Below are 25206 nucleotides of genomic sequence, written 5' to 3'. Positions count from 1 at the left end.
AAAAAAATAAAACTAATAATCAAACTGTATTTTGTTGTTTTCTTTCTAACTCTTTGCATATTTTCTTCGCACATTCAAAATTTCATGTTTCTTTAGTCTTATAGATTTTGTAACGTAAAGCAAAAAAAATCGCGAAAAAATCATTAAGAATTGCAAATAAAATATATTCAAAATGAATCTATGCATACACCGCAAGAGAAAGCACAGATTTTATGGTAGTTCATAGAAACGAAATCGATAGTGCAAGCACAGAGAAATTGCAGATGAATTTACCAAAAAGATCTTCAAAAAAAAAAAATTAACTAATACTTTAGAATAAGAATTTAAATAACTACACACGTTTGTTTTGCTATCTCACTTTATATAGCATTATTTAGAGTAGACAGTTACGTGTGGGTGTGATGATGACGTAATAAAAGGGGCATACAAAAGAAGCAAATTTCATTTCAATTAAAATCCTCAATATTATATTCTTAAACTCCTCGAAAATGTAGTAAAACAGGTACACAAATTAACTGTCGCAAACAAATTAATATTAAGTAAGAACGAAATAAAAATGATATCGAAATATGCTGAATCACTAATGAGACCGGGATGAAAGACATCGAAACCCATTTGATTGAATAGTATAACTAGAAGGTGTTTCTAAAATTCTGAAATCTAACAAGGCTACGGAGTTGAATATTAGTAGTCGTGAACTCGAAATTGGGTCTGCTGTGCAATGGCTGTTATAAAATAAACTAATAAATTTGGCCGGGATAGCCTGGTTGATAGGGCGTTGGACTCGTGTTCGTGAGAATGGGAGTTTGAATCCAGCCGGCAGAAGAATACCCATATATAATATGGTAACTGGTGCATGTTAAATCTGACGGGATCACAAAGTCCTCCAAGTTCTCGTAACAAATAAATACCTCTGGGTACTAATCTAGCAATTCCCTTGTTTTTTGGATTGGATTCAAAATGACAAGGCTACGGAGTTGAATATTAGTAGTCGTAAACTCGAAATTGGGTCGGCTGTGCAATGACTGTTATAAAATAAACTAATAAGTTTGGCCTGGATAGCCTGGTTGATAGGGCGTAAACTCAAAATTGAGTCGGCTGTTTACCGGCGGTTATGAAAAAAATAAAACTAATAATCAAATTGTATTTTCTTGTTTTCATTTTAACTCTTTGCATATTTTCTACGCACATTCAAAATTTCATGTTTCTAAGTCTTATAGATTTTGTAACGTAAAAAAAAAATAATTGAAAAAAAAATTCGCGAAAAAATTATTAAAAATTGCAAATAAAATATATTTAAAACGAATCTAAAAAAAAAACTCTGTTAAATATATAGTGGCCCAGCACGCCAAATTTTTACTCTGTGCTCAAAATACGTTTCTTTTGTAACTTTTTCCCCTCGTTCAAAAAATATGTGCAATAAAAGAAAGGTTCTACATAATAGTCTCATCACAATTAATATATTTAACAATAAAGTAATATTATCAAATTTTTTAATTATATAATGTTAATACTCAACAATAAAAAATAGTGGCAGTTTACTTCAGGTGCATAGAAATGGAATTGAACTTATAAGGGCCCCATCATTTTCAGTAGCTTAGGGCCCCCAAGCTAAAATCCGGCCCTGGTGGCAGCAAAATACGAACGATCAAAGAAAAGTAACTTTTTCTCCAAATTAATAAATAATTTATGGTAAAGAACTAATCCGTGCAAATATCTGGCCAAATAAACAATGAGATCGAACCGGAGCTGCAGAAAAAACTGTAAGGAAGGTAACGAAAATCATCATAAAAAACGCGGGCCAAGTCAAACATTCATACCAAAAGCACATGCACTTCAATTTCCGCCAAATGGCCTTAATGAGTCAGAGCCATTCGCGAAATAGTTTGAATGAATCAGAGGTTAAAAACTACTGACTCAAGCGCTGCGCTGTGTTGGTTCAGATCGGAGAATAGGTGTATAAATATCATTTTATTGGTGGTACAAAAGGTGTATCGGATAATCTTGATTTATTATATTAATTTAATCTTTTTTCTTTAATATTAATTTTAGATTAATTTTATTTATTAAATAAATTTAATTTAATAATTTTATTTGCAAGTTTTAAATTTAAATTTGAATGACAAAACATGCTTATCGCCCCCCTACCACCCAAAACATACCCACCGCCCCTCACCATACTCTCAACGCCCCCGTTGAGATACACTGCTTTACAGGGATACCACAGGCATCTAAAAATATAAAAAGTGGTAGAAGCTCAAATAACTTTATTTATTTATTGCCTCTTTAATTATTTAAACGTTACTATCACTATGACTTCTTTTTTAAATTTTTCATATTTAAAGCAAAACCTATCGTTTCATTCCCTTTCAATAATGAACTGAAAAAATAAGCAATAAAAAATTTCTAATTTTAATCTCTTTTAATAAAACTTTGAATTTTGGTTGTCACCACTTTTTGCATTTTTAGCCGTTCGTAGTAACCCTGATATAACATAACAGAAAATTTTTTGATTTTGTTTCGAAACGTAAGTTCAAATTAAAACATTTTTTTTCCAGGCCATTGATCATTTCTTCACTGAGCATGGCGTGGCAGCAGACGAAGTGAACGTAAAGTTGCTTAAGTTGACTAGTACAATAAGTATTCCTCTCCTATTTTCTGATGTTCCCAATATCATACAGTATGTATCTCAGGGAAAAATCAACAGTATAAATGGAATACTAGAATTAGTAAAATTTGCTTTTGGTAAAACAAAAATTTCGCTAGGAACTATAATTGCGTCAGGTTTTGAAAAATATCTTTCTGACAGGGATAAAATTCATTTACATAAGAATTTACTTCAGAGATTAGAAGAAGATTTTGAGAACATACTGGATGAAAACTCTGTCTTCTTCTGTCCTACTCTTCCCTTTTCAGCACCTCGCCATTATGCGATGGTAACAAACGTTTTAAACACAGCATATGTAGGAGTGTTTAACCTTCTTGGATTTCCAGCCACTCAATGTCCTCTTGGATTAAATCATGCTGGTCTGCCACATGGAATGCAGATAATTGCCAGAAAAAACAATGATGCTCTTACTTTGGCTTGCGCAAAAGAACTCGATAAAGTCTTTGGTGGATGGATTCCTCCAAGTTAACACGTTGAATGCAATGGGGGTCACCGGTGACCGGCACTGAGTTTGTTCGTAGAGCCACGGGGTTACCGGTGACCAGTGAAGCCAAGATTATTAGAAACACATAATTCGAGTAAATTTTTAATTTTTTTATATCATTATCGTTACTAAATGGCTTGAAGAAATTAATGCAATATAGAACACACAAAAATAGTTTTTATTTATATACACAGAGATTCCAACTTTCTCCGGACAGCTAATAAATATTTTGAAGTGGTAGTTTATTAATTTTGATTCTTGGTTTAAAAAATTTAATTTAGTTGATTTTTATCCATCACTATTTCTAAACAATTCGTAGGCTTATATCATTCACCACTTTTTTCAGTTATGTCATGCATAGCTACCCTACTGTTGCTAAAATCAAAATGTCTTTAAATCAATATATGTAATATTATTTCATGATACTTATAGGGGCCGCTGCGCCCCCCAGGTGCTCAGTTTTTGCAAAATAAAGAAAGAAAAGAAAGAAGAAAGATATGTCATGCTAGATGTATGGGATAGGAGCCGCTGCGCGGCCCAGGTGTCCAGTTTTGTTAAATAAAGAAAGAAAGACAGATATGTCATGCTAAGCCTTCGAAAAAACTTGCAAAATCAGTGTAATATTTGCAAATTTAGTTTGTAGTTATTTACCATTTGACCAGACGGGCAAACCGTGTAAAATTAGCGTGGCATTCAACGTGTTAATAATCAGATAATTGTAAGAAATTAGATGAGTGCAGTAGCAGAAAAAAAATTAGCATATACTGGGAGTTTTTTCAGAAATACAATGAAATGAATCAAAATGATAAAAACCATCCGTTATTGTACAACTGCATCCTGCAAGCGACGTCATGCAGGGATAAATTGAGGTTTTTTCCACGATTTAGCTGAGAATACTTCATAATTTGATACTTGTGACTTCAAGAAGAACACAGATACCCACATATGTGATCTATAACGTCAGCACCAGCAGATCGTTCATAAGCAAAGTGGCTTGTTAAAGTTGAGCTAAGTTTCTCAATATAAGTTAGAATGTTAATTAACTCAAAGTTAACAAAATACAGTGTTGTGTCAATTTCGATGCATAATTAGTTTGTTTATGTTCTACGCGCATTCATGATCGTCTTTGTATTAAGTAATAAATACATGGTGAAAAATTTAAAATCTTCGTGAAAGAATCTTTGTGTAGGAATATAGAATGTGTTATTTAAGAGAATTGATACTTGGTGGGCTTGGCTTACTCTAAATAGAATAGAAAGAACTGTTACTAACGTTGGTTACATTGATCGAGATACTCACACTACGTCACTCGCAGGTATCCCAATAATCGGTGCAGCGTTAACGCGTCATGCAGCTTGAACCATGAACGTGGGCAAAACCACAACCACGTGAATTTGCCCAACCATGTGATTTCAAAGTTTTTCTTCTTCTGAAGTAGCAGGTACCAACTTAGTTAGCTCTAAAAATTAATTTTTCGAAAGTGATAACAAACAAAATGACTGCTTCCTATATCCTGGTGTTAAAATCAACTCTTAAGTTTTGATTACGAAATAGTAAAATTCAGGTATGTCAGGTGTAAAAAACCAAATACAAAAATTTCTAAAATTAAAAAGAAAACGAAAGAAATTTTTTAATTTAACAAAATTTACTCATTCTAAAAATATTTCACATTGTTCTCTCAGAAAATGATACCATTACTCACAAGTAAGAAAGCTTTAACAAATACTATTACGCTAACCGTTAACTAGTAAATACAAAATTAATTGTTTATAACATAGTAAAAATAGTGTTTGAAACGGTTAAATTGATACAGAGTTATTCATATTTATCTCACTGCTTATAATGCATCAATAAACCCCTATTAATGAATGTCCGACATTAATACTGGTATAGAAGTATACCCCCTGTTTTGAAAAGTCGACAACTGCACCTTGATATATTGTAGTAACACTGAAAAAATGTGGTTATTAATATCTGATATAAATGATGCCGATTTCTCAATATATCCTTGGATACACGAGTTTTAAATAATGACAAGTACACTGTTTTAAATAATGACAAGTATACCGTTAACTAGTAAATGCAAAATTAATTGTTTATCACATAGTAAAAATAGTGTTTGAAAGGGTTAAATTGATACAGAGTTATTCATATTTATCTCATTGTTTATAATGCATCGATAAACCCCTATTAATGAATGTCCGACATTAATACTAAAGTAGAAGTATACTCCCTGTTTTGAAAAGTCGACAACTGCACCTTGATATATTGTAGTAACACTGAGAAAATGTGGCTATTAATATCTGATATAAATGATGCCGATTTCTTGATATATCCTTGGATACACGAGTTTTAAAGAATGACAAGTATACCGTTAACTAGTAAATGCAAAATTAATTGTTTATAACATAGTAAAAATAGTGTTTGAAAGGGTTAAATTGATACAGAGTTATTCATATTTATCTCATTGTTTATAATGCATCGATAAAACCCTATTAATGAATGTCCGACATTAATACTGGTGTAGAAGTATACCCCCTGTTTTGAAAAGTCGACTACTAAACCTTGATATATTGTTGTAAAATTAAGAAAATGTGGCTATTAATATCTGATATAAATGATGCAATTTCTCGATATATCCTTGGATACACGAGTTTTAAATAATCACAAGTATACTGTTTTCTTTTTAAACCACATTTTGTCTGTAAAAAAATAGTTTCGGACAATTCAAGTGGGACAAAAAATTCATAAATAATAAAAACAAAAATAATAATAAGTAAAAAAGAAGTATAACAAGAAGTTTCAGAACGAAAAAATAAATCATATAATAAATTTTTGGATTATAAACCACCTCATTTATTTTATGGTTCAAGAATTTAAGCTTGAGTTCAGAGACGCTTAATTCTAAACTCTGAAGATGTTGTCATTAGAAACAAAAGTTTTTTTTTTCCTAACTGTATTCGTTCTTAAAGTTGAAATTTAAAGTAGAAACATGTTAAGTTTAAACTTTAGACAGTCAAAAAAGTTCAAAACACATTTATATTATTTGAATTTATATCTACAAATGCTAACATAAGTGATTAAGGTTATTAAAGAGTCCGTGGAAAAGGGAAAAATTCCTCGCTTCAGTGGATAACGGACACGAGTTTTCTGTCGGTCGAGTGAACTTTGTCCTGAACCTTGACACATACGAATTCTATTTGTTTTGTAACTTAGTGTCCTTTCAGATATCTAGAAGGAACAAAAGTTCTCAAATAAAATGTCAGTAGAATCAAATAATGACGCTTATTTATTTTTTATCACTTGAAGTTTTATCTCTTATCAGAATGTGAGCAATGGAAGCTTTCCGTCTAATTAACTAAGGCATTAGGAAGACTTAATTAAAAAAAAAATTTCTCCCTTTTTTAAACTATTTCATTTACATTTTTTCAGAGAAAAAATGTAAAAAAATCATTACTTTCTTAGATTCCATTATTAAATGTAAGAAATTGAAACAATGCATATAGAAAGTTCTTAATATGAAACACTTTATATTTTAATATATGGAAAGTTTTTACCCTCTTAATTAATTAATTATACATAAAATTTTCAAATCTCTATGACTTTTCTTCCTTGTAAATTAAATTCCCCCGATAAGAATTAACTCTCAAACTTACTACTATTAACCATGCATAAAATTATTAAATCTGTAGTATAAATTATAAAAATTATTATGCTTTATTATTATGATAAATTGTAATTACATTTCTTTCTTATAAATTGATGATAGCCTTTTCTCAACAAAATAGTTTTGATAATACAAACAAACAGTTTTCATACTGAATCTTCTTTTCAAATTTAATAGTCATATTGTTCTATAATTTACATATAGTTTAATTAATAAATTTTTCGATAATTTAAAATATTATGTTAAAGTTTAAAAATTTAATTTAATGATAAATAATTCTCTTAGTACAATTTAACATTAATGGTTTAAAACCTTCTCTTTTCATAATTAAATTTAATAAATTTAATAGTCAAAATTCGTTCAAATAATTACGATCGATATCACTTTGTTCTTTTTCATATTCACAGAAATTTTTTAATTGCTTTTAAATTGTTCCCTGTAATTGTATGTGATATTAATTAGTGTATGTAATACATAGTGTAATAATTTCTGAGTTTTTTAGTTTTTTTGAAAAATATTGATTTTGTGATTGTGTGAATTTGTATAATTTGGAATAAATATTTTCGATGATGTTAACTTCTCTACTTTCTTGAGTCTAGCTATAAATTTTTTTGACTAGTCTAAGTGATGTTGGTTAAATTGATTTCGACATTATTTTTGACAGTGCTAATCATTTTACCCTTTTCTATACCTGGTTTGTATTCTATGTATATATTTTATAATACATTTCATAGTTTAATGTTCAAATGATTCAAAGAAAGTTATTATTATTTAAGAAGTTACGATTTTAGTGCTAGCAATTATGGAGTTGTGATGCTTTAATAGATATGCAGGTAATATTATTAACTTATAAGTAGTCTTTTTATGTTAAGAAGCTAAATGACTCAAAGAAAGTCTTTATCGTTTACAAAGTTACAATTTTAGCTTGAGTAATTAAGGAGAGTTGGAGCCCTAGTTAGATATTATAACATTAACTTACAAGTGGTCTTTTAACATTTAGAAGCTAAATGACTCAAAGTTGTTAACATTTTAAAGTTTCAATTTTAGTGAGAACAATCGGAGAGCTATGGAGCCCGAGTTAAGTATTATGAAGTTAACTTACAAGTAGTCTTTTTACGTTAAGAAGCTAAATGACTCAAAGAAAGTCTTTATCGTTTACAAAGTTAAAATTTTAGAGTGAGTAATTAAGGAGAGTTGGAACCCTAGTTAGATATTATAACATTAACTTACAAGTGGTATTTTAACATTTAGAAGCTAAATGACTCAAAGCTGTTAGCATTTTAAAGTTTCAATTTTAGTGAGAACAATCAGAGAGCTGTGGAGCCCAAGTTAAATATTATGAAGTTAACTTACAAGTAGTCTTTTTACGTTTAGAGGCTAAATGACTCAAGGGAAGTCATTATCATTTGCGAAAGTCTTCATCAAGTTACATTTTAGTGCGAGCAAGCAGTTTAGATAATATTCCATGAGAAATTAAATACTTACTACAAACTAAACATTAAAGATGGAAAAAGTGTTTATTGAACTTCGAACAATTATGTTTTGCGATGTTGAAATATCTAATATATTAATAACTTTGAGACCAAGAAACATTGGACTTAGTTCACTTGTAGTTCGATAAGTCTGACTGATATAAACTGAGATTAACCATAAACTGAGACTAACTTTAAACTGAGATATTACTGAGATTAGCAAAAAATATAAACATTTTGTCAATTCAAAGTAAATAAATAAAAAGTTCACAGTTCTCATAAAATAAATAGAACAATTGCCAAATGCTCAAATTGTTATTTTTTTTCTTCGTTAAACGTAAACGTTATTATTTTTTTTAACACATTAATTAAAAATGAGAAAGAAATATTTTTGTTAAATATTTATATGCGAATCTTTTTGTCCCATCAATTTTAAGTATTATAAAAAGTAAAATCAATAGAACCAATGATTATTGTCGTTTATTCATTTGACGTATAACATTTAATATGTACGCTGCCTTAATTTTAGAACAGGAGAAATGAGAGATCAAAGCAATCAGTTAGGATATGAATGAATGATAGCAAGTACACAATAAAAACTATGGTATAAAGTACCGGCGCTTTCGCTTTGGGTGCATCATCCGTCATCCAATTTACCATAAAATCCATTTTTACCGTAAAACCTATTTTTACCGTAAATTCTATGTGATATTAATCTAGTTAAGAGTGATACAGGGATTTTATTTTGGAATGAATTATTGCCGCAAGAAATTACGGTACACAATTAAAATTTTCATTCAACAATTATGGTCAAATAACCGACAGCAGTCTGTCCATCCCATTAACTGTAAAGTTTACGGTAAAGAGCACTTTTTTCCTGTACGGTTCTGAAACCTTTTACAACTAGTATGGTTATAAAATCCTGAATAGAAAACTGACCATTTTTTTATCCATTTACAACTAGCATGGTATCTAAACCGTAAAAAAGAAATTTAATTTGATATTGGAACCAAGATTTTCGTAAGGTAATGGACATTGAAGAGTGCGAACCACAAATTGGGAAATGTAGGACTCCAGAAACTCTTCATGCGTTGAAGGGAATGTAGGGAATATTGTGGTGTGGTGACTGACGAACCCCTGTTCTGTCAGTCATAAGGCTGTCAGATTAGCTCTTTCGGCTATGTAAAGAACTCAGTGACCTCATTAGATGGGCATTGTCGGTGCAATAAATTCCTGGTTGTTTAACCTTATACGGTGAAATCAGTTAATAAGCAGTTTTTCTCACAGTTAAAAGTTTGATTACCATCTCATTTATAGTTATTTGACTGTTTTGCTTGAATATAATGAGATAACCATTAAATAAATTGTTTTTTGACCGTTTTTTTCTGAAAAATTTCTAATAGTCAGGAGTGAAAGCGAGACGGAAAAGAGGAAAGGCTGGTAGTAAAACCATTTCAGTTATAGCTAGTTTTGGGGAGGAGTTTACTTATACTTTTGTTAAATTTTTCAACAATATCTACTTTATCTTGGAAAAGAAGCAGTTTTATATATATGCCAGAATTATAAAAGAAATCTTGATAGTTACAGATATTTCATTTTTTTCGGAAAAAATGCTGGAATGAAATGTTTTACGTACCAGGTTTTTCTCTTTTCCGTCTTGCTATATAAGGGCTTTCACCCATGCTATTAGTGTATATATCATATTTTTTTATTCCGTAACATGCTGTGGTGAAAAAGATTTTCACCCTGAGTGCCGGTACTCTTTATCTTAATTTGATCAGAAAAATTTTACAAAGTGAATGACGTAGCTTTTAATACAAACCTAATACAAGAACATTAAGATTAGAGATATTTCATGTCAAAGTTGAAGCTGTTTTCTTTCCTTTTCGCGGTGCTTAGTTTAGTTTAGCGAAAACTATTAGCAATGGAATTGCAATTTCTTGCAACCACGTACCGTAAAATGGGGTTATTTTGCGACAGGCAAAATTACTTGTAGACAATCACGTTTTACGGACTTCAACAAACAACAAAAAAAAGATAATTGTGTTAGAATTTTTTTGTCAGTCCAAGAAGCAGAGTCAGGATGTGAAACAGTTGTCATTTCTGTGATTACTGATATAAATATTGATCAACAATACTTGTCATTTGATTGAGTTACTTTTGCAGCCTGAGATGAAATTTGTTATATCTCATATATTGACGATAATATAATCAATAAGCTCGATTAACATCCAGATTCCTAGAATAATGGAAGAATCGTATTTACAAATAAAACATTTAAGTGCTTTAGTTTATTTTACACGTCATGATAACTTAGATAGATAATTGCACTTCGGGTGGTGACTTTGTAAAAATGTTTGGTGATATGTTGATCAATATTAAGGACAGTAACCAAGACTGTGAAGACGAAATTATGAGTTAAGACTTTGTTCCGAAGTCAAAATATCTGTGCAAAACTTTAGAATAAAGGCAATAGCCTGATAGAGCGTTCGTCTTCCAGTTATGTGAACTGGGTTGGAATCCCAGCGATGGCTGGTTGATACGAATTCCGCATCCGGCTTGCACCAACCATAGTTCTGATGTAAAATATCCTCAGTGGTAGACGGATCATGGGATATAGGATGACCATGGGAGGTTTTCGTAGTTTTCCTCTCCATGTAATGCAAATCCTGGTTAGTTTTATCAAAAAGTCCTCCACGAAGGCAAATTTCTCTCAATAATTGATCCATGAGTTCCCTTGTCTTCCGAATCGGGTTCAAAGTTACAGCGCTACAGAGTTTAACAATAGTAGTCGCAAACCAAAAAATTGAATTGGCTGTTCAACGGCGGTTATAAAATAAAATCCTTTAAAACTCACGAAAAAAATTGGTACCTTGTTTTGGAATTTAAAAAATACAAAACTAATCAAAATTTTTATTTCAACTTGGGATTTTGATCAAGAACAGTATTTTATTTTTGAATAATATAATGTTATAGCTAATAATTCTATGTAAATGATAAATATCAATAAAGCGTTTTTTTAAAGTCCTCATATTGTTATTTTCATTTCTTTAATATATATTTCAGTGAGAAAATTACATCATCATAAAATACGACTCCGTTTGAATTATTTCAGTTGTTCATAGCTTGGTCTGTTAAGCGCACTTGAATTTACTCGAACACTTGCGAAGATAAAAAGAGAAAAAGATTAAAAGAAAAAAAAAACTAAGCCAAAAAGTGTAAGGAATGGAAGCTTACATCGAGAAGCATTCATCGGAAATGAAATACTCTAGCAGTTTCAGAGGCTGGAGAACAATAGCGAGTAGGCAGTGGAGCTACACAGTTGAATAAAAAAAAGTATAATGTTAATAAAACACTTATGAGAGAATAATAAACACTTATGAGAGAATAATAAAACACTTATGAGAGAAATGCGTGTTTTTCCTTGTTAGAAAGATTGTATTTACTTAAAAGTTATTTGAAAAGAGCATGTGGCAGATTATTCCTTAAATAAAAACGAGGAAATAGCTCTGCTAATTTTGTGAAAAATAGTAACGTAGAAAATCACGAGTTAATTAAATGCAAATGTCCTTCAAATGTTATATTGTCTTAACATTTAAAATAGAGCGAACTTTCTTAGGGAAGGATTTAATGAAAATATATTATTATGTTTACATTTATAAACTTGTTTATATTTATGAACTTGCGTGTAGTTTTACGGATTCTATCAGGTAAAATATTTTCCCCAGCTCAATATAAAATTTTAGGGATGAATTTCATGGATGAAATTTTTAAAACATTTTTGCCTGTTTCAATGTATAACTTGAAACTTATAAATTGCAAAATTAATTTCCTTAATGTTGTATTTAAAACTCTTTTATAATTTTTCATAACAGATTATAACCTTTCGAAAAAGAAAAAAAAGTGATTTTTTTTCACGGTTCCCAGTAGAACACCAAAGTTAACCAAGTTTCCTGATGATCTCATCAATACATTTCGATGGTTTATGTTGGTTTCAGTGCGATTAATGATGGCCCAACATCAATTGATGGTCACTATCATCCAACATTTCGCATTATGAGTTCATGGCTTTTGATATACCAACAATCTTCCATCATTCCATGATGAAAAATGCCACTTTAATCCTATGATGGTTAACCATCAAAAGAAATTTCATTAGACCAACAATCCATGAAGATCCATGATGGTTCCAATAAAACATTTCCATGATAATTTAATGGGAATTCTTATTTGTTCTCAGGAATATACCTTCAAAAGACCTTGTTTTTATGTTGGCCCATCCAAAATTCTGTCCGAATTCCTAAACTGGGATGATAGTGGTTCATGATCGTTCCAACATTTGATTTCTGAGAAACTATGATAGAAATTTCTTATGGTTCAACATGAACAAATCATCAAAACAAGTTGCTATTCTTATATTGGACCATCATAAATCAGTCCGAATTCCTACATTGGGGTGATGGTTACTCATGTATGCTATTCTTTTGTTGGACCATCATAAATCAGTTCAAATTCCTACATTGGGGTGATGGTTACTTATGTATGCTATTCTTTTGTTGGACCATCATAAATCAGTCCGAATTCCTACATTGGGGTGATGGTTACTCATGTATGCTATTCTCTTGTTGGGCCATCATAAATCAGTCCGAATTCCTACACTGGGGAGATGGTTACTAATGTATACTATTCTCTTGTTGGACCATCATAAATCAGTCCGAATTCCTACATTGGGGTGATGGTTACTTATGTTGGTTACCATCAAAAATATAATAGTTCCTGATGGAATTATTGATGGATATCATCAATATTATGTTGGTCCGTCAGTGGATACCATCAAAAATTTTGACTTGGGACTGGCATCACTGGCTGCGGTCAGTGTACGGGTCGGTGACCACGTTGATCAGCCTGTGTAAGGACCGAGAGTGCGCGTATAGGATCTTGTCTTGTTCTGCTTAACGTCTTGTTCTACTTCACGTCTTGTTCTACTTCACGTCTTGTTCTACTTCACGATGGACGGGCAAGCAAAGCGGGTGAGGCATTGCAGCTCTAATGTGCTGAGAATAAAGTACTGCTACTACTTTAGAATAAATAAACTTCACTTTTATGAAAATAGATTTTTTTTTATCGCGAAATAAAATGTTTCTAAATGTTATTAAAACTTCACATTCATTTTTATACAATAAAGATCTGGAAAAAAATTCTTTTGTTTGAGAGTTGATAATTATAAATTTTTACCTCAAAGCATAACCTCAAACCTCTTTCTGTACATCAAAAATTTTTCATCAAATGTTCAATAAATTGATAAGATTTTTCAGAACTGCATTTTTTAGTATCTATTTCAAGGCTAGGAGGAAAGTTAGACGTATTCATGTATGAAATACAATACTGATTAGACTTTAGAACCGTTTCTTAAGTTAAAGGTATCTCTAATCGCTGCAGTTACATGTAATGTATATCTAAAGGTCAAATATTCATTTTGTTTAACTGCTATATCTATAACTCACACAGTATCACAGCTGCAATATTGTTAGGTAAAGTATATCATTAATTGTTTTTTTCTTAAACACAACATTAAAAATATGTATGATTTATTATTAAATGTGTAATTATGTTCAGTGACTAATGTTAACGAAGACTGAAGTGAATGACTTCTGGAAACTCATCAAAGTTGTAAGCACAATGTACCACTACTCCATTCGTAAAATATCTCTAGTGTTACATAGTGGGTTATTATGAATATTTTTTCATACAATTAATATTGGATTACTAATTAAATGGGAATTTGTATTTGTTATTAAAGTGTATTCTAATTCATTATAAAAATTATTAACATTTTTAAGTATTGATTTTTTTTAAAATTTCACATAATTTTATTTTAAATTTTTATTCATGGTGCTCATTATATACGCGAGGACCCTCTGAAAAGACCCATGCATGTTTAGGAAGTAAAGTTGAATGAACTAAAGAATCTGGTATGATTCAGATCATAGGGATAAGCAATCATCATATCATCCTCATATTAATTTTTTTTTAAAAGTGAAAGAATATTTTTTCCGTTGATGAAAGTATTAAATGTAATTAAAAATTCTAGATTATATTTTCAAAATGAAAATTTAAATATTTAGTTTGTTGCAAAATTAAATATTATGCTATAAGTTGTTGTTTCTAATGCTACTTGCCAATATAAGCAAGCCTGTTTGGGGAAACCAAGCGTATTTAAGGCAGAGGGAACGTTTCGTGTTTTTCAATGGCACCATCTATGGCCAATAATACGAATTCAGCCACAGACATATCACAGCCCGTTTATAGTGTGGACCCATTCATACATCCATTCATTTATTCACTGATTGTAATTTTGATCTGAATCAGAGAACGATCAATCTAGAATTCCGGACCTCCAGAGGTATTGATTTGTTATAGGAACATGGTGGACTTTGCGACCCGACAGATTTAACGTGCATCAGTCATCATTTACTGTACGGGGAGTCTTCGACTGGCTGGGATCGGAATTGCGACCACATGGGCCCAATGCCCTAAAAAACCAGGCTATCCCGGCCCCATTCTACAAGTATAATTGCTCAGTATTTAATTTTAATGGAAAATAATTCTTCAAGACAGGCTTATAATATCAATAATATCAATGTTTCAAAGCTTTGTCTTTTTAGTTATGTAATAAACAGAAAATAAAATATTTAGTTTGCTTCAGGATCAAATATTATGCTCAAGTTCAAGTGCTTAATTATTAGAAAAATAATTCTCCAAGACGGAATTAATATCAATGCTTCAAAACTTTATCTTGCATATATAATATGCAGATATTGAAATATTTTGTTTGTTGAAAAACTGAATGTAGTGTTTAAAGTTAAATTGTTTAATTTAACAAAAAAATAATTCTTCAATACAAATTTAACTTTGTTTCGGAATTTTATTGGCTTTACAAAAAATAAAATGTTCAGTTTCCTGTAAGATTAAGCTTTATGTTTAAAATGTAAAGCTTAATTTTATGGAAAAACAATTCTCCGAGACAAATTTAATATCTCTATTTCACAACTTGTTTCCAGCTTATACAATATACAAAAAATAATATGTTTAGTTTCTAGCAAAATTAGTTATTAAGTTTAAAGTAAAATTGTTTAATTTAGAAGAAAAATAATTTTTCAAGTCAAATTTAACATTATTTTAAAACTTTATTTAGTTCACATCATACAAAAAACGAAAAAGAAAACTTTTAGTTTTCCATAATTTTAAATATTATGTCAAAGTTTAAATGTTTCATTTAATGATAAATAATTCTCTTAGTACAATTTAACATTAATGGTTCAAAACCTTCTCTTTCTAAACGTTTTTTGATACTGAATAAGAAATAAAAATTATAATAATTGTTTCCTTTAGCGAAAAAAAAACTTTTAGTTTTCTATAATTTTAAATATTATGCTAAAGTTTAAAAGTTTAACTTAATGATAAATAATTCTCTTAGTACAATTTAACATTAATGGTTCAAAACCATCTCTTTCTAAACGTTTTTGATACTAAAAAAGAAATAAAAATAATAACAATTGTTTCAATTTAAAGAAAAAGAAAACTTTTAATTTTCTATAATTTTAAATATTATGCTAAATTTTAAAAGTTTAATTTAATGATAAATAATTCTCTTAGTACAATTTAACATTAATGGTTCAAAACCTTATCTTTCTAAACGTTTTTTGATACTGAATAAAAAATAAAAATGATAATAACTGCTTCCTTTAACGAAAAAAAAAAAAAAAATTTCAGTCTTCTATAATTTTAAATATTATGCTAAAGTTTAAAATTTTAATTTAATGATAAATAATTCTCTTATTACAATTTAACAATAATGGTTCAAAACCTTATCTTTCTAAACGTTTTTTTTATTCTGAATCAGAAATAAAAATTATAATAACTATTTCCTTTAACGGGAGAAAAATAACTTCAATTCTTCATGTGACACATTATCATCAGATCAAGTTGCTACATCTTTGAAGAATATTTCCAAAAATTATAATTTAATTACTTAATCGAAACTTCTGCTTTAAAAAATAAATAAGTATTCAGCGTATCACGATTTATATCTAAAGATGTAAACTGAAGCACAACGACGAATAGATCTGTATTTGACCTTGATAAAAAATAAAGCCATTACCACTTTTCTTAAAAAGTGAAATAGATTGTATGGAAGATTAATGAAAATTTAAGATACGTTCATTGAAAAGTATATTATTGTTATTCATACATTATTACCGGGAATTGTCTCTCTCAAAGAAAATAAAAGTGAACAATACTGTGCCATTAAATGAGTTTAAGTCTTATGACCTATTTTAGTGGTCTTATGACATTTTTAGCGATCTTATGACGTATCAATGTTGTAAATGTACTTGTCGTAAACACATGGGATCATATGTTACCGTTTTTTGATTTTTATTTTTAAGAAAATTGTTTAATCACAGGTTTTCAATAATATTATTCACGCTCATATGAATTACTATTAAGAAGTAAACATTTAGTCGACTGTTCAAAGACAGTTATAAGATCCTTTATTTTGAGCTCTGTCGACTAATTGAGATTGCTATGTTTTTCAACATAGAATTACCTGCTTTCCCTTTTTGAGTTTATAAACGCAGTCAATGTTCTTTCTGCCGACGCGAAACAAAAATGTTCGCCCTGCCAAATACTTATTTGTGGAAAATGTTGAAAACTTTTATTTTAAATCCTGTGCTAATTTCTTCAATGGCCTGAAATTGTTTTATGATCATATAGTTTTTTCTGAAAATAAAGGTTGTTTTGAAAAACTAAAAATCAAATATTTATGCCAAAAGCTTATGTTTATGCTTTTATGAACTAAAAATCAAATATTTATTCTCTTTTTCTTATTGCTGTCAAAATGACCACAATAGTCGTACTACGTATATGAAAATGTCGATTGTTCTAGTGTTAAAGATTTTCTGAATTGTAAAATTGTTCATTTATTATGAGATATAATAGCCTATTATTATTATACAAGATTTTCGTTCAATTGAATTAAAGAGGAATTGAAAAATACAAACAGCAAACTATAAGTATTAGACAATAGGTATCTTGGAGTTTTGTGCAAACAGTACTGTAAATCAATCAGGAAGGGGGGGAAAAGCTGATACACGGATAATGCATTTTAATGGATCATGGCATTAAGCAAGACCCCGATTAAAAAAAATTCGAATAACTACAATAAATCCAAATAAACCATCGACTTTTCATCTGTTTTCCTTAAAGTTTTTGTATGAAATTATAGGAACACGTTTTAAGATAAACTTTATATAAAATGAACATACCTGGAAAATTCGCCGAGACCTTATGAACTCTATTTTTCAAAATCACACGCAATATTTTATTTATTACAATTTCTTGCAAACCCATAGAAATGATGTTTTTTTTTAAAAAAAATAATAAATTATTTTATTTTAAATTCTATCGTGAAGGCAAGACATAGTTTTTTTTCCTTCAAATTTCGGAACTGAAGGAAATCATTATATGTTGTTGTCGTTGGCCATTAAGGTAGAGGAGGTGAGATTGTTCTTGTTTTCCAGTGGTGCCATCTATGACCTATAATTCAACTTCTGCCACACCCATGCGTCACACCTGTTTACAGGGCGGACCTATTCATACATTCATCCACAGATCGTAATTTTGACCTGAACCGGAGAACTATCAATCTCCAATTCAGTACCCAAATAAGAATTGATTTGTTATGGGAACATGCAGGACTTTGTGACCCGACAGATTTAATGTGCACCTGTAATGATTTACTATGCGGAGAGTCGTCGGATTCGAACTCCCGTTCTCGCAATTTAATTGTATAAGTCAGCTGCATTGTTTCATAAAAGTGTTCGCGTTTGAATACATGCATATGCTAAACTCGTGTAAAAAATTCAGAATCCTAACTGGAATTTTATATAAGTTTTTGAATGTCAAACAAAGTAGCACAGTGATGCTTTCTCGATGAAATCAAATGACCTGGACCCCTTAAGATATCAAATGGCAATGTATATGTACTCTGAAATGTATGAGTCTGAAAATGTAGTCTGATATGTATATATGTCTGAAAATATTTCGTCAACACTTTGTTAACTTAAATTTTACACTTTCGTCAGGCAAATTCATGTATCGCATTAAAATATCATTTTTAGTTTTTTTGCATCGCATTTTTTTCAGATTCTTTAAACAGAAGAAAAATGAAAAATAAAGTCATTTATGAGAAACTTCTGGAATTATTTCAGGAACGAATTCACGGAATAAAAGACAGGTATTTCGATGTTTATACACAAATATTTGAAATATTGATAACTATTTCTTCGTTTTTTTCAATTTGACATCTTTCTGGCTTTGTATACTAATAAATATTTACTTAGCGTAAAAATTATTTTAAAGAGTTAAAAAAATATTCATTTAGGTATATATATATANAACTTTCCTTCTTATCTCAAAACTTTTTCCGCCATGTTCAAGAACATATATTATTCACTTACTTACTTCAAGATTTCGTTTGAAATAATTAATGCGTTCTATAGGATGTTTTGTACAGCAATTATTATACACTCTTAGAATTCTTGTCAAAAATGAAAAAAACACTGTCCAAAAAGCAGATACATTATGCATTGCAAATTAACATTTAAACTAGTTAAAAACAAAAGCACCATCAAAATCTAAAGAATCACGACTGAGAAAGGCAGAGAAGATCAAAACTTGTTTGATTGCGGGAGAAATTAAGGCGAGTTTAAATCCGATTACTCACAGCACTTAAGAGTTTCATTAGGCAATCAAACCGTTTTTGATGATTTTCATCCCATTTAACTCAATAATAATTCAACAGATTTCCAAAGGTTTTTTCTTCCTCGTTTAAATATTGACTCTCGACCTCTAATTTTACATCTTACACACGGATTCTAAAAATATGTATCATGGACGATGATTAGAGCCAGGATGATTCAGTAGCTGATGTTTTTCATCCCATTTAATTCAATAATACTTCAACAGATTTCAAAAGCTTTTTTTTACCTTTCTTAGCTAAAATATTAGCTCTCGACCTCTAATTTCACATTTTACACACGGATTCTAAAAATATATATCATGGACGATGCAGAGATGCCAACTTGCTCCGGACAGCAAATATATATTTTAAAGTGGTAGTTTATCAATTGTAATCCTTGGTTTAATAAATTCAATTTAGTAGATTTTTATCCACCACTATTTCTAAATAATTATTAGATTTATGTAATTAACCACTTTTTAGTTCTAATGTCATGCTAAACCTCTTAAAAAGAAAGCAAAAATAGTCAAATATATGCAAAATTTACTTTGTAGTTATTTACCGTTTTTGTAATTATTTTGGCTTGCCCGGAGCAGTTGGCATCTCTGTATATATATATTATTATTATTAAATATATACTTATTATTAAACCATTTCTTAGTATTATTTTGTAATAAAACTCAGTGTAGATTATAAAAATTTGCCTTTATCCATAGCAATGAAGATGAGCAATGGTCATTTTCTGTCTATTGGTTTACAAGAATTCTATACAAGACTGGTTGTTTTTTGTGCTACGTTATTGTTTTAATAAGCCACTGGGGTAAAGGAAAACCTGTCCCTGCGATCAAAAATGATTTATTACTGTTATCGGCTACAAAGGTGGCTGAGAAAATCCGCAGTGGAAAAGTAAGTATCTGAAGCGTAAGATTCTTTTATGTTTTTCGAAAACATAATTTTATTACACGAGCAGAAAGTTCAAGAAACATTTTTTTCTTCAAAAATTAAGAATTCAGTTCTTTTTAAAAAAAATCAAATAGGGAATATAAATCGTTTAACTTTAATTTACTTTGCATAATATATTATCACTCTTTAATTGATTAGCTTGGGGCAAACCGCATCTTCAAATTGTCCAGCACCTCACAAGCAAGAAAATAACACGATTTCTGCGTATAGGGAATATGTTACTATGTATTGTGATATTTTTTCGTCTGAATAATTCCGAAAAATTGCCTAACATATTTCAGAAAACAATATTAAACTGAACAGTTCAGTGTAAAATGTCACCTTTGGAGAAAGCGTGTCTTAATACTATTTTACCACTAACCATTCAAATGAAATTGCATAAACTTGATTCTTGTAATTATAATTTGAACACTTTACTAAGAACAAGTAATGAATAATGCATTTTCAGTTGAAATATTATACATTAGCATACCTGCCAACTTTTAATCCTTTCGAGGATGATTTTTCCAGTGGTAGCGTAATGGAATTTAAATAAGAATTTTAGGTAGAAACATACGCTGCATTTTAAAAACGCTAATGCGGACTAAAAAAGCTAATGCGGAAAACAACGAAAGAATTACATATTAATATATATGCTTATTTTGTTTAAAAATAGTTGTGGTCAAAAATATAATAAATTAAGTTTTTAAATGCAAGGAATATGTAGAAAGCATACATTTTTCTACCACTTTAAATATAGATCTAAACTTTTATGCCAAATGCGTAAAAGTTGGCATGTATGCATTAGGAATCATAATTTCTCTATTGCAACAGGAAAAAATAGAAAATCAATATATTTCTTACTGAAACATTGTGATTTAAATAGAGCTTTTTGCTTTTAGACATAGGGTATAATTTTTTCGGAAAAAACTAATTTTCAGTTGGTTAGAAATAATTGGGTAGTTTTACGCTTATTGAGGAAAATAATTATATCTCGACAATAACAAAAGCAAATTAATCAAAAATTTCAGGTATTATGTGAAATAGAAAATTATTTTAAAAAAGAAAATAAATTTAAAATAATGCTATTAGCAAAATAATAACAAAAGTAAATGAAAATTTCTATTTTAAAATTAAAATTTTATGTTATAAAGAGGTAAAAAATGAAAACAGTGTTAATAGGAGATTATATTAAGTATTTTCTTTTTTCCTTTGTTCGATTTTAAAGGGAAAGGAAGCTTTTCGTACAATTGTATGAAATTTAGTTCTTCAGTTACCATAAAGACACCCCCTTTTCTTCGCATATGATTCTCTTTTGAAAGTTACCAAGATAATTCATTAAAAAAGTACAATTTAAAAAGCAAATGAAGGATAAAAAACGGTGAAATATTCCATAACTTTTGCTCCTTTAAATTGCCAGACGAATTTTTCTGTCATTAAATTTTTAAAATTCACCATTTAACATTATGTTTACTTCATTTCTTTATGGTAGAGAGCATATTTTAATTTACAATCAAAAAAATCCTTTTTGAAGCATTATTTTTTTGCTTGTAACATTAAAATGTGTTTTTACTTTCTCAGAAAAGTAATTACTATTTCACATAATACCTGGAATTTTAGTTCAGTTTCATTTTGTAATTCTCAAGACATGTTTTTTAAATAAATAAGTGCAAAAAATTTCAATTATTACTAACTGGAAATTGGATTCTTTTGGAAAATTATTTTAAATTTTAACTAGACACATAAAGGACTATTTAAGTCACATATTTTCATAAAATGATATTATTCTTTGATTTTTCCTCTTATAGTAGGAATTTCGACTCATATACATCGAAGAGCCATTACATTATGACCACCCCCCATCTATAATAATGGGCTCGCCCAGGTTTTCATGGTTTCTCGCACAGGAACAATGTTTTCATGGAGCACATTAGTACCCATAATTCTCATAGAACAATCCCTGACGTCTGTAAGCTATTTGAACATGGTTGCAGACCAGGTTCACCCATTCATGACAATAGCTTTTCCTGCGGGGGATGGTGTTTACCAACAGGATAATACACCATGTCATAAGGGTCGAATCGTCGAGGAACATTCCAGTGACTTTCAAGTCATGTCTTGGCCCCTAAATTCACCTGACCTTAATCCAATAGAGCATTTGTGGTCCTACTTGGAAAACCAAATTCGTGCTGCCACGCTACCCCNAACTTTTAATCCTTTCGAGGATGATTTTTCTAGTGGTAGCATAATGGAATTTTAATAAGAATTTTAGGTAGAAACATACGCTGCATTTTAAAAACGCTAATGCGGACTAAAAAGGCTAATGCGGAAAAACAACAAAAGTATTACATATTAATATATATGCTTATTTTCTTTAAAAATAGTTGTGGTCAGAACTATAATAAATTAAGTTTTTAAATGCAAGGAACATGTAGAAAGCATATATTTTTCTACCACTTTAAATATAGATCTAAAATTTTACGCCCAATGCGTAAAAGTTGGCATGTACATGTTATTAGCAGGGTGGTCATAACGTAATGGCTCTTCGGTGTATATTGCAAAATAAGAAATGCATAGCTTTGTGTTGTGCATAGCTTTTGAAGTGCGTGAACATTGTTCTCATACAGTAAATAGCCTCAATCATTAATTAAGAGGACACGGGATGTTGAGGTTGAAAAAAATCCTTCAAAAATATCATTATTTGGTTTTTGAGATATTAAAAAAATTCTTCACAAAGTACAAAGTACTAGGCAACAAACCGGGTTTAAGTCAGAGTTTTTCTTACCGAGTTATAGGATTATCAATTTGTAATGGTCCATATATCAAAATGTAGTTCTCGTTGATAAAGTTGCTTTTTCTCTTAATGGAATTTTTCAATGCTTTCACAACTTCAAAAAAATTCTTGTGCGCTAGGTTTTGATTCATTGTTGCTAAAAAAATTCTGATACTCTTAGATGTGTCTTGTTTAAATGCATTTGGTTAACTCGAGATCTTAATTTAATGTTTCGATAATTCACCGAACATAATTGAAGCGTGTTTTTTTAATAAAATTACGGTTAAAAAAGGAAAATTAAGTGTCTAGTTACATTATATTTTTATACGGTTACCATAATCACTTAAATTGATTTAAATGCCTATAAACAACGTATTTGGGTAAAAATTTGCTTAACAAATAACAATTCGTTCGGGACGTTCTAATTACCAACAATTAAAAACCATGCATCTAAATATAACTTTTAAGACTAAATATAATTTTATTTAAAAAAATCTTTAAACACAGACTTCTATTAACCCCTTGGGGACGGGTGATTCAGAAAAGCATTCGTACAAAATCAGAATAAAGTTGCAATTAAATAAAAAAACGGTAACTTAAATGTAGTCGTTGCTAATTCGACAGACTTACTTTGCTTTTACTTTAATTATTGTTAGTTTAATCATATATATATAATCAATGTTAATTCAAAGTATAACTAAATAGTTTTATTTTGAGCAAAGTAATGGTGAATTAAATGAATCAAACAATAATAACTCCGCCCACAACTAAACTGCTAAAGAATAACTTTGATTACCAATTTTATCTTTTTACCCTGATTGATACGGTTTTATACTGGCACGTATTAGTAACAGCTGGCGCGAAAGGGTTAATGCTACCAATATTCAGTAAATTTTGAAAATGACAGAATGAAAATTGCTTTTTTTTTGTTTTGATCGTTTGTATCCCCTTCAGCAACTCAGTAATTAAGTAGCCTCAGATAAACTTCCAGACCAGAAGTTCTGGTTATCAATCTGGCCTGATTACCCATTAGTTAATGTCAAGTGAAGAAATTCAAAAAAATTCTGTAATAGACTGACTTGCCTTCGGTATTGTATCTCCATCTTGCTAGATTTATTCCTTTTTAAACCATTAAAGAGCCAGAATGAATCGGAGGACACAACATTAGCTTCGCAGTGACGTGACTTAGTTTCAATACTGAAGGTGACGGCTGGTCGATTCTTATACTGATACAGGTCTGTTTCAATTAAAAAGTCCTCCACGAGAGCAATCTTCTTGATCCAAGAGTCGCCTTGTCATGTGGGATGATTTTCGAACCATAATGATACGAAAAAGGAATAATGATTAGTGGAAACTCAGCAAGTTTCTCATATAGGGCAAAATTAATGATTGCCATCAGCCAATAAATATAAAAGTGGCAATAAATATATTGTCTTCCACTCGCCGCCAGATGGCGTCCTTTATTGTGAAAACTACAAGCTTGGAGCATATAATTTTTATTATTCTTTTCTCATGAATATGAAATTAACACTGAAATTTATAATATTCTAAAAATTACATTACTTCAAACTTGGTTTTTAAACTTTTTCTTGATTTTTGAAACGAACCCCATTTAGCGAAAAGTTCCAGAAGAAATGCCATATTTTATTAATATCAACAGTTTCTTTTTTTAATAGTTTATAAATTTCGATTTTTGAAAAAATGGCCATATGTTCTGAAAAGTGGTCACTGTAAAAAATTACTCCAGTAGCAAAATTTCTTAATTTTGTTCTATAGCGTTTCAGGCCTGTCACAAGTACAAAATATGCAACGCGTATATCCAAAATCTATATAAATGCTACTTATAAAGTCTTATGCTTGAAGTTGAAGGGGTAACGCTTTTGGCTCCTCTGACACCTTTTCATAGTCTCAGTATTTTTATTTCCTCAAACGTAATACGAAAACTGTTGTTTGAAATCTTTTTATTTAGCTTACGAGTGAAGAAGTTGTCAATGCTTATATTGAAAGAATAAAGGAAGTTAATCCATACATCAATGCTGTGGCGGAAAGTCGATTTGAAGAAGCTGTTAAAGAGGCGAAAGAGTGCGATTATCTTGTGAGATCTGGAATTTATACAAAAGAGTGGTTGGAAAAAGAAAAACCACTCCTTGGCGTTCCAGTTACAGTTAAAGTTCTTTTTAATGTTAAAGGTAAGTGCAGCTTTTAATTTATTTTCCTTTAAATGCTATGAAGAGTTCTTTACAAACAAGGGTTTATATGTTCCATATGCTTTTGTCGTCCTCAATTTTTAAAAAAAAAATAAATGTATGACTAAACTTAATCCAAAAATAAATAAATAAGCAGGTAAAGCTTAAGTGGTGAAAAATATTTTAAATTAATAAGTTATAAATGCTTGAAAC

The 25206-nt window shown here is 29.9% G+C and overlaps 2 protein-coding genes across 4 annotated transcripts in view; both read left to right on the top strand.

Annotated features, from left to right (window-relative positions):
* LOC107455511 (fatty-acid amide hydrolase 2) overlaps window positions 1-7395 on the top strand; it is a 111495-nt gene extending 104100 nt beyond the window's left edge. Inside the window, exon 8 of the mRNA XM_071185454.1 lies at window positions 2559-7395. Within this exon, the coding sequence (XP_071041555.1) occupies window positions 2559-3137 (579 nt within the window). The 3' untranslated portion in view covers window positions 3138-7395. The remainder of the gene's footprint in view (window positions 1-2558) is intronic.
* Window positions 7396-13706: 6311 nt separating this feature from the next.
* LOC107455517 (fatty-acid amide hydrolase 2-B) overlaps window positions 13707-25206 on the top strand; it is a 32341-nt gene continuing 20841 nt past the window's right edge. For 2 of the 3 annotated variants that reach the window (XM_071185453.1, XM_043050735.2), the window contains exons 1-4: window positions 13707-13822; window positions 18498-18588; window positions 19809-19998; window positions 24777-24996. In XM_071185453.1, coding sequence (XP_071041554.1) covers window positions 18518-18588; window positions 19809-19998; window positions 24777-24996 — 481 coding nt within the window. In that variant the 5' untranslated portion in view covers window positions 13707-13822; window positions 18498-18517. Of the gene's footprint in view, window positions 13962-18497; window positions 18589-19808; window positions 19999-24776; window positions 24997-25206 lie in introns of all 3 variants that reach the window. The other variant, XM_071185452.1, reaches the window with a different exon arrangement.

The sequence above is a fragment of the Parasteatoda tepidariorum genome, chromosome 9 (genome assembly GCF_043381705.1).
Source record: "Parasteatoda tepidariorum isolate YZ-2023 chromosome 9, CAS_Ptep_4.0, whole genome shotgun sequence".
NCBI classification, from domain to species: domain Eukaryota; kingdom Metazoa; phylum Arthropoda; class Arachnida; order Araneae; family Theridiidae; genus Parasteatoda; species Parasteatoda tepidariorum.
Note: the sequence above shows the minus strand (reverse complement) of the source record. Positions and strands in the feature narration are given on the sequence as shown.